This window comes from Acomys russatus, chromosome 4, assembly GCF_903995435.1.
Source record: "Acomys russatus chromosome 4, mAcoRus1.1, whole genome shotgun sequence".
Classification (NCBI taxonomy): Eukaryota; Metazoa; Chordata; class Mammalia; order Rodentia; family Muridae; genus Acomys; species Acomys russatus.
In genome coordinates, this window is record NC_067140.1 from 26833912 (window position 1) to 26844158 (window position 10247).

General features: G+C 54.5%; 1 protein-coding gene across 7 annotated transcripts; it reads left to right on the plus strand.

Moving 5' to 3' along the window:
• Positions 1-1279: 1279 nt before the first annotated feature.
• Positions 1280-7901, plus strand: Ogfr (opioid growth factor receptor). 7 transcript variants are annotated; one of them, XM_051143954.1, is made up of 8 exons: positions 1282-1518; positions 2772-2840; positions 3333-3411; positions 4149-4227; positions 4823-4889; positions 5191-5339; positions 6229-7255; positions 7310-7900. In XM_051143954.1, the coding sequence occupies exons 1-8, from the start codon at positions 1378-1380 to the stop codon at positions 7544-7546; spliced, it is 1848 nt and encodes a 615-aa protein (XP_050999911.1). In that variant the 5' UTR covers positions 1282-1377; the 3' UTR covers positions 7547-7900. The 7 variants fall into 7 exon arrangements, with proteins under 7 accessions (XP_050999910.1, XP_050999911.1, XP_050999912.1 ...); XM_051143955.1 differs by having other exon boundaries at positions 1284-1518; positions 7337-7899; XM_051143957.1 differs by having other exon boundaries at positions 1285-1518; positions 6229-7201; positions 7337-7898.
• Positions 7902-10247: the final 2346 nt, after the last annotated feature.

The following is a 10247-nucleotide window of genomic DNA, read 5'->3' on the forward strand; positions in this document are numbered from 1 at the left end:
GTGGACATGTATAAGCCTCTACAGCAGCCCATCAGTCTGATGGTGGTGATTTCTGAAGTTCCCACTCAAGGAGTTGCTAGGGAACTTTAACAGATCATACTGTAGTCTCTTATGTATTGGGTGGTTGGTAGAGACTATATTTTTACTGTGAGAGTCCCAGAAAATTACAAGTTCACATCTGCTCAAGAAAGAAGGCTGCAGCTGAGTGGTGGTGGATCTCTGTGAGTTCGAGGTCAACCTGGTCTACAAAGAGAGTCCAGGACAGCCAATGTTACACAGAAAAACCCTGTCTCGAAAAAATTTTTAAATAATAAAAAAGAAGTAAGGCCACACTTGAAGGTCATTACACATAAGCGTGAAGTCCAGTAATTACTGTTTTAACGTTATTTGGAACATAGCTATCTATAGGGAGTATTTTCTCTATTAGGCAGGCTTCAAGCAAATTTTCAAGTCAACTGTCCTAGAATTCATAACTCTCAACTGGTAAGAAACTTCAACCATACTGGAATGGGTGTCCTTTCCTTGCTGCCCACCTATGTACGTTACATAACAAGGTCAGGCTCACGGCCACAGGGGGCGGTAGAATCCACTTAACACCCAAGGGCTACCTATCCGCGTGAGCCCAGGAAATGTCACCCGGCAGTAATGGGTGTCCAGAACTCCCAAGGCTTCAGGAGTTGACACAGCACACACTGTACACAGAAGGCCTCCCCAATCTGGGAAATGGAACTGGATATTTTGCCTCGTTCACTTGTACTGTAACAATGTATATAATTTGGTTGGTGAGGGAGCATGGAGATGGCTCAATTGGTTTGCCAGCAACGAGAACCTGGGCTCCGTGGTGTGTACCTGTAACCCACCGCAGGGAGGCAGACAGTAGGATTCCTGTGATTTGCTAGCCTGACATACTCTGAACTCCAGGTGAATGAGAGGCCCTGCCTCAAAACAGGGCGGAACATCGACCTCGGGTGTCCGTGGGCATCCAAACGCAGACAAACAAACACGTAAAGATACAAAGTGAGCTAGTATGGACACAGAGGCCAGCCAGGAATGACTGCAGCTAGACAGGTCAACAACGGTTGAGACCCAGCAGCCGGCAGGAAGAGGCACTCCACGTAAGGCCTCCTTATTCTCAAGGTAGGTGAAAGCTCTGGCGGGAGGACCTAGGGCTGAATCCCCGGGGGAGGCGGGGTGTCTTTCTGGGGCAATGCCTCCTCCTGGGCACCGCTTCCCGCCTAGCTTCAAGGTAGCTGCCATGCTGGGGACCCCGCGCAACGGCGGAAACTGAGCGGTGGGCGGGACCTGACGCCGCCCCGCCCCCGCGTTTCCTCCTCGTTCACTTTCCTTTCCGCGGAAAGCGGGTCGGGCCGGCGGAGAATGGACGACCCGGACTGCGATTCTACCTGGGAGGACGAAAGCGAGGAGGACGGCGAGGATGGCCAAGCAGATGATGCGAGCGATGAGGACACGGGCGACGATGACGGCGACGCGGAGGAGACACGGCCCGGCCCGTTCCAGGTGCGGCATAGAAGGGCAGGAGGGCGCCGCCAGGCCCTGATCGCCCGGCCCAGGCCGGTGACCCCGAGCGGGGCGCCGGGCCCGGCCCAGGCCGGGGCGAACCGAGCGCTGGTGACGTCAGAGGAGCGACTGATGAGGGTCGTGCGTGGGTGACGTCAGAGCGGCCTCCCCAGCAGACAGCACCCACCGGCTTGGAAGTGACCCCGGCCTAGGAGACCAGGAGCAGGGGGCTGCCTGTTTGCCACTAGCACTGGCAACTTTTGTTGCCACTGGGAGCTTGTCCTGGGTATACTTTTGTAGCAAGGCGCATTGTTAGTCGCAGAGGCATTCTGTAAGATGCGCTGTCCTAGTTATAGATGTGGTTTTTCAAGTGTGTTGGAGAGCCTAGGAAATGAGAGTGAGAATGGGGACCCCAGAATCCATCCCTCCCGTTGCTGCAATCTGTCTGGCTTGTCTGGTATTATGCGAAAGTGGTCCAGACTCTGGAGAGGATCTCCGACCGACCTTTCAGGCACATTGGGATGAGGCTGAGGTCGTGTAGAGTCAGGTTTATAGGGCAGTCAGGGCAGGGCTCAGGCTTCTCCTGTGGGTGCAGGGCCTCCCAAAAGCTCTGGTGAGAATTGCTGCTTCTGGATCACACCTGAAGCAGTAACCACTTAAAAGCCCATTTCAGGCCTGGAGGCACAGTGTCTTTATCACGCTGGGCTAGGGAGGAGCAGGGGTTCACAAAGAAGGAGCCTCATCCATCCTTCAGACCCATCCAGAGGTATCTGGGTTTTCTATCGAGGCTGTGACGCGAGGTCACAGCCCAGTGACCATTCGCAGTATAATGTGAGGAGAAATGCTATTGGGGGGGGCGGGTGGGAGGGGGGCGCATAAAGGACTTGGACCAAAGTGAGGTCGACCAGCAGACCAGCGAGGAGCTCGAGGACAGAAGGGCATCAGCCATACCCATTGGCAGTGTGCAGGCTAGCCTAGGCCAAGGAACCCTAAGGAGGAAAAGCAAGTCCTGGGGAGGGGCAGGGGTGGTAGCTGAGGCTATCCTACTGTCTGTACTCATATGGAGGGGGTGATTCTCTAGGGTCCAGATTGGTCTTCTCAGAACCCCTGACACAAGATGGGTGGGGACCAGAAGACAAAAAATCAGAAACACTTATTCCTCTTGCACAGAGCTCAGTGGTGGTTGGCCCAAACCATGCTGCCTTCATCCTGGACATGTTCAAGGTACCTTCTCCCTTTTATTCTCTCCCCAGTCCAGGATGACAGGGTATCGAAACTGGCGAGCTATGCAGGACATGCGAAGGTACCGGCACAACTACCCGGTAAGTGCACACAGCCCCTGCCTTGAGACAGCCCTCTTCCCAAATAGCGTGTCCCCTGGCCTGCTTAGAACCCTGCTTTGGGTTCTGGGTGTATTCTTCATTGTCCAGAAGACAAGCCCATTGTCATTCACGTCCGTGCCCTTCCCATTAGAGCTTTAAAGCGAGGGACTAGCTCCAGCCTACTGGCAGAGCAGGTGGCTCAGCTTTCTTCGCCCAGGGCCCCTGGCTGATACATGGCATCATCTTCAGGCCCTCTCCCCTGTACCCGGAAGTTAGTTTACTGGCAATCCCTATGGTAGTTTTAAGGTACAGAAGGGGGTTGTCATCTGTAGCCTCTGCTGGTGGGGAAAGGAAGGCAGTGCTGTGCTGCAAACCTACCCTTGCTCACAGCTACCAAGAGCTGCCCTCACCCCTGGTCGCATGAGTCTGCAGGACCCTTAGAGACAGCCTGTTTCTCAGGAGTCCTCAACCGTCCTTTCTTTGGCTCCTCAGGATTTGGCAGATCAAGACTGCAATGGTGACATGTACAACCTGAGTTTCTACAAAAACGAGATCTGCTTCCAGCCAAACGGTACCTGTCCCCTGAGCTGTCGGGGCCCTGGTTCAGGCTGTCTGTTGTCTTCAGTCCAGTCATGGCTTTCCAAAGGCCCCGCAGTACCCCCCCTGAGGCTGTCAAGGGCATTGGAGCTTGGATCTTAGGTTGAAGGGCCAGAGAATAAGCTGTTGAGGTTTTAAATGGTCTTTCTGTATCCCAGGCAGGCCTCAAACTCAAGATCTTCCCATCTCAGCCTCCCAAAGGCTGAAATTGTAGGCCTGAGCCACCATATCTGTTTTATGACATAAACATTTGAAACTAAGCAGTGTACATAAAGTTTTATTGGTGCCTGCTCACACCCACCCATTTACGCAGGTTTTTTGTTTTGTGTGTGTGTGTGTGTGTGTGTGTGTGTGTGTGTGTGTGTTTACGATAGCATGGAAAGGCCATCCGTCTACACAGCTGAGATGTTGGCTGTCTGGCCCTTCACAGGCTCCTTCCCTGGACTGTTCCAGGCTTGGCTTCTGTGGGGTTTCTTTTGAGCATAGAGCTTCCTAGCTGACAGGGTATATGCCACAGGGAGGAAGTATTGCAGCCTCACCTACAGCAGGAGGCCTAATGACCTAAAGCTTATATGCTTTATATCAGATGAGCTATGGCTAGCTCTGCTGAGTCCTGAGACCCCCCTAAAGAAAATGAGGGTAGGCAGTGATTTTTGACATAGCTTTGCCAAGGTAGCCTCTGTAGCTGAGCTCTCCCCATGGACCTTCCAGGTCTCCTCATTGAGGACATCCTTCAGACCTGGAAAGAGAGTTATGACCTCCTTGAAGAGAATCACTCCTACATCCAGTGGTGAGTGGCACTGAGGAGGCTGGGCCTGGGCATCTGGGTGGCAGCTCTCAACTCTCTGTTCAGGCATGTATCTATGTGTATGACAGGCATTGCCCGCATGCCTCTAGTGTGTGTCCCTGCAGCTGGGCCAGCCGGATCGGAACTACTACATCTGACTTGGTTTTAGCAGGGCTTGAGTGAGGTGCCACACTGCAACCTCAGAAATGATAACCATATCCTGGCGAATAGAGGACAGCCCACTGGGCTGTTCCAGCTAGCCTCTTGGCATGGAGTGCATTGTGGGAGTAGCACTGCAGGATTAGTGACAAGAGAACAAACTGTGAAAACATAGGAAGGAAATCTGTGCCCCCCAAAGGTAGCAGGCACACTGGTCTAGCCCATTTTGACTTAACACCACACCGCCCCGCTGAGCACAATGGCTGAGTCTCCAGGCAGCCATCTTACCTGCTCCCCGCTGGCTGCCATGTGTACCCAGCTCCTTGGGTAAGAAAGAGGCCAGCTGGCCCCTCCCAGGGACGAGAGAGAGGGAGGCGCTGAGTTAAGAATAAAGAAGTTGCTTCCTGACACTAAAGTGCCTATACTGTCACTGTCGCAGGCTATTTCCTCTGAGGGAACCAGGAGTGAACTGGCACGCCAAGCCCCTCACACTCAAGGAGGTTGAGGTAAGTTCTCCTAGGCCAGATGGGGGAAATTATGTGTTGGGGACATCAGAGGAAGGAGGCCAGTCTTAAGAGACAGAGCAGTAGAGATAAGGGATGGGAGGTCCCCAGACATGGACAGCAGCCTGCTTTGTGTCAGGGGGCTCAGGTTCATAGAGGTGACCGCTCTTCCCAGCCTCTCAGAGAAGAAAGCTAGAGATGTGTTGGTGTCATCTCACTCTCAGGCTGAATCGGGGCCTACCCCATGCTCCTTGGGTACAGTGATCAGTGAGGGCCACCTGACCCCCAGGGGTTTGTTTTCTAGGCATTTAAAAGTTCCAAGGAAGTCAGAGAGCGTCTCATCCGGGCCTATGAGCTCATGCTGGGCTTTTATGGCATCCAACTTGAGAGCCGGGACACTGGTGCTGTATGCCGTGCGCAGAACTTCCAGCCACGCTTCCACAACCTGAACAGGTGAGGACAGGGCCCTGCTGGCACCCTCCCATCCCTGCTGTGCGGACAGGGCCCTGCTGGCACCCTCCCATCCCTGCTGTGTGGACAGGGCCCTGCTGGCACCCTCCCATCCCTGCTGTGCGGACAGGGCCCTGCTGGCACCCTCCCATCCCTGCTGTGTGGACAGGGCCCTGCTGCCACCCTCCCATCCCTGCTGTGCGGACAGGGCCCTGCTGCCACCCTCCCATCCCTGCTGTGCAGACAGGGCCCTGCTGCCACCCTCCCGTCCCTGCTGTGCGGACAGGGCCCTGCTGCCACCCTCCCGTCCCTGCTGCTCCCCTTAGTTTCACTTCACCCACAGGGTGGAGATGCTCCCCCATGGCAGGGCTACAAGTTATAAGGAAGCAGTTCCTTGGCTTGGGAGGGTTTTTGGGCGTTTTTTTGTTTGTTTGTTTGTTTGTTTGCTTGTTTGTTTTGTTTTGTTTTTCCCCCAAGACAAGGTTTCTTTGTGTAACAGCTCTGGCTGTCCTGGAGCTTGCTCTGTAGACCAGGCTGGCCTCGAACTCACAGAGATCCACCTGCCTCTGCCTCCAGGAGTTTTTAATCTCCTCTACCTATAGCAGAAAGCAGAGGCAAGGGAGCCTACAAATAGTGTTGTCACCTGGGTCTGCCAGGACTTTAGCCCTTTCTAGCTTTCAACAGTGTTTCCCAGACAGGAGTTCATGGACTGGGGCATCTCCCAGGACTTGCATGCAGATCCTGTTCACAGGTTGAGGGTACATGGAGCATTTTCCAAGGTGGGGCCCTGAGAATACCCTGGAAACAAGATGGAGACCCTTGGGGATGCCTTGGCCAGATGTGCACCCCCAGGGGCAGGGCCATCTAACCTTCTGTCACCCTACCTTCACAGCCACAGCCACAACAACCTGCGTATTACACGCATCCTGAAGTCGCTGGGTGAGCTGGGCTTAGAACACTACCAGGCACCGCTGGTCCGCTTCTTCCTGGAGGAGACACTAGTACAGCACAAATTGCCCAGCGTGCGCCAGAGTGCCCTCGACTACTTTCTGTTTGCTGTGCGCTGCCGGCACCAGCGCCGGGAGCTTGTGTACTTTGCGTGGGAGCACTTCAAGCCGCGACGCGAGTTTGTCTGGGGGCCCCATGACAAGCTGCGGAGATTCAGGCCCCAGGCTGTACCCCGGCCACCAATGGGACTAGGCCAGACAGATAAGAGTGAGGGCTCCAGGGACACCTTCCAAGGGGCTGGCACCCAGGGTCGGACCTGTGGATCTGGAAGGGACTTGAGTGGGCACAGTGGAACAGCTGACGATCCCTCATTGCTGAGCACAAAGCTCCAGGATGTGGGAACGCTGGATGGGGATCAGAGAGATGAGCCTAAGTCCCTGAGTCCCAAAGAGAGCAAGAAGAGGAAGTTGGAAGGGAACAGGCAGGAGCAGGTCTCAGGGGAGCCAGATCCCCAGGGTGTCTCTGAGGTAGAAAAAATTGCCCTCAACCTTGAGGAGTGTGCCCTCAGCCCTATCAGCCAGGAACCCAGGGAGGCTGAACAGCCCTGTCCTGAGGCCAGAGTGGCTGATGAGGTAAGGAAACGGAGGAAGGTAGAGGCGGGGGCCGAGGGTGATGGAGTAGCCAGTAACACTCAAGTGCAGGCCCATGCCCTGCCTCCTACCCCTTCAGAGTGTCCTGGGGTCCAAAAGGGTGAGAGTGGGCCAGAGGACCCAAACAGCCAGGTGGAGACAGAGGACCCAAACAGCCAGGTGGGGACGGATGACCCAAAAAGCCAGGTGGGGACAGAGGACCCAGAAAGCCAGGTGGGGACAGAGGACCCAGAAAGCCAGGTGGGGACAGAGGACCCAGAAAGCCAGGTGGGGACAGAGGACCCAGAAAGCCAGGTGGGGACAGATGACACAGGAAGCCAGGTGGGCACAGATGACACAGGAAGCCAGGTGGGCACAGATGACACAGGAAGCCAGGTGGGCACAGATGACACAGGAAGCCAGGTGGGGACAGATGACACAGGAAGCCAGGTGGGGACAGATGACACAGGAAGCCAGGTGGGGACAGAGGACCCAGGAAGCCAGGTGGGGGCAGAGAATGGTGCCTCTGTGAACCTGGTGGAAGACCCTGACTCTGATACCACAAGAACCTCAATGGATGAGTCAGAAGAGTTGGCAAGGATAGGGGTCTCTACTGAACCCCCAAAGCCTTAGAGGTCCATCTCAATCCTCCTCAGCCCAATGCAGGGGGTTTCTGAGCCCCAGAGCTCTGTTGTTGGCTCTTCTTGGTGCCCCACAGTGCTGGCCTCTCCCTGGTGGTCACTAAAAGTGCCCACCAGAGGGACTGAGGCCCTGCCCTCAGGGAAGGCCAAGGCCTTCAGAACCCTCCTTACCTCACTGTGTCCTCCCCCACTGCCCTCTGAGCCCCGTGTTTGTGAACAGACCGTAAGGGTCTGGGGGGAGGGGCCTCTTTTCTTAGTCTGGTGCCAAGTGAGGCCTTTTCTGAATAAACTCTTTAGACTTTGTCTTTGGTGAGGACCACGGTTCTGTTTGGTTGCCTGTGACCTCTAGGCTTCCCCTTTTGGCTCAGTTCAGAGTAGCACAACCAGTGCCACATGGTGGTGCTTTACCCACATGGAACCTGGCAGACACTGGTTGCACAGCTCTTGCTGGGAACAGGTCCCCAGCACAGGCACCCCAGGCAGACCTGTCCTAAAACAAGCAGCCTTCCTGAAGCCAGGTGTGGTGGTGCACACCTTTAATCCCAGCACATGGGAGGCAGAGACAGGTGGATCTCTTGAGTTTGAGGCCAGCCCATTCTACAAGTGAGTTCCAGGACAGCAAGGGCTACAAAGAGAAACCCTGTCTTGGCAAATATGTGTCTGTGTGTCCTTCCTGAATACAAGATTGAGTCATCAGCACCTTAGCTGCTACTTGTCACCTGTTGAAGAACTTGGAAACGGGTACATAACCCTTGGGTGGGTTGGGGACAGTGCTGGGCTTGTGTGTTCCCCTTCTCCACTGATAGGCCATCAACTGTCATCCTGTGTCCTGGCTTTTTTCCTCTTCTAATTCCCCGATGCTTTGTCGTGAAAGGAGCTTTGTGGACCGTGGAAAGGAGGGAACCACATACAGATGAGGTGCCACTCAAGCACACTCCTGGGCGTTCTCCTGAGGGAGATGATCACAGTTCCCCGTGAGTTCTTGGCAAGGCCATGGTACTAGGACAAAACCCTCCTACGGCTAGCTCAAGGAGGCTGTGGGCCACTCAAGGAGGCTGTGGGCCACTAGCGCCTTAGCTGCTGTTTGGCTCATTTATAAGGCTCTCATCATGACATGGAAATAGACTGAAGTGGACAGAAGGCATCTACTAGCTACTTGAGTCGGGGTCCCTCTGATCCCAAGTACCCAGGCACCTTAGACCAGATGACCTACTTGACCCCTGACCTTCAGGGAGAATAGTGTACCAAAACAGGTAGGCAAAGCTTAAGTTCTACACAGCTCCAAGGGAGGTGCTGGGAGGCCTGGGCTTTCTAGCCCAGCCCTAGGGGTCTGCAGATAGTGGGGGTATGAGGGAGCTGAAGGCCACATTTGCCCCAAGGACCGGACTGCTCCCCAGACCCAATCTAAAGGCTGCCTGTTCCTCATCTGAGTGTCATTCAGCCGTTGGCCTGTATGCCACATGCTAGGTACCAAGGTGCCCAGAGGAACCTGGGTCAAGTGGGAGGTCCATTACAGAGTCTATAACACCCTGGCTCCATGTTGAACTAAAGTTATCTGTCCCAGACCATGGGATGGGCTGTTCAGTCACACACACACCAACTGTAGTCTCTGCTGTCTGAATTGTTCCCTCCCCTTGTTACACAGTGGTTTTCCTGAAGAAGAGGTGTTTTGTTATCTCAGCCTGCTTATGGGCTAGGTTTTCTGTGCATCCCCTTGCTCACAAGCTCCTGCTGCAGAGCGGAGCAGACAGTGGAATGAGAATCTCCCATTACATCACTGAGCAGGGGAAAGCCACAGCTTCCCATTGGGGCCATTTTGCTTACACACACACGCGCGCGCGCGCGCGCGCGCACGCGCGCACACACACACACACTCTTAACCCTTATCCACTCTCCTTGTTAATTCCTGTGTTTCTACCACGTTCTTTAAACCCAGAGCCGAGTTTCAGATTCCCACAAAGAACAGGTGGGCTGGGATCTGCAGCGCTGGTGAACCCCATAGGTGATTTAGGTGTTTGAAAGATCAAGGGAAGGGGCTAGAGAGTTAGATGCGCTTGCTACTTTTGTAAAGGACCCAGGTTCAAGTCCCAGCATCCACATGGAGGCTCACAACCATCTTTATCTCCTGACCTCTGTGGGCACCAGGCATGCACGTCATGCATATTCAAACATGCAGGCAAAACACTCATACACAAAACCTAGCTAGTAATCTGAAGAAGGAGAGCAAAGGGACAGATGACCACTTCTGGAGGCCTGCTTCCAGCCCTTATGTCCAGATGCCTTGATGTTCAGCCTGCTGCTTTCCTCTTCCAGTTCACTAACTTGCTCCCTCCTGGGGAACAGAGTGCCGCAGAAGAGGACCGTCCACCCCGCCCCCACCAGAACCTGGTTCTGAGCTTAAGAGAGAGCTGGGGTGGCTAGCACAAAGTGCTTGGCTGTCACTGGACAGGATCCTGGCCATGGCAGGCATCGATCGGAAAGAAAGATTTACACACCGGGATTCTCCTGGGATTTGGGCAGCTTGGGTGTGCCCTTCGCAGTTCCTAAAAGATGCCCTTCACTATGGGGTTTCTTCTTGGAGAGGAGTAGAAGAGAAAAGAGTCTTTCTTGTGCGCTGAAAGGTGCGTGTGTAACACGCCGTCCTGGGATAATTTTAACTCAGAGGAGGGTCAGAAAATGTTGCTGGGTTTTTT

What these genes read in the sequence shown, in the direction of transcription:
- Ogfr (XM_051143953.1), top strand. Translation starts at nt 1,378, where the DNA reads ATGGACGACCCGGACTGCGATTCTACCTGGGAGGACGAAAGCGAGGAG. An exon ending in CACGGCCCGGCCCGTTCCAG is followed by an intron (nt 1,519 to 2,771) that starts GTGCGGCATAGA and finishes TTCTCTCCCCAG; the next exon opens with TCCAGGATGACAGGGTATCG. An exon ending in AATCACTCCTACATCCAGTG is followed by an intron (nt 4,228 to 4,822) that starts GTGAGTGGCACT and finishes TCACTGTCGCAG; the next exon opens with GCTATTTCCTCTGAGGGAAC.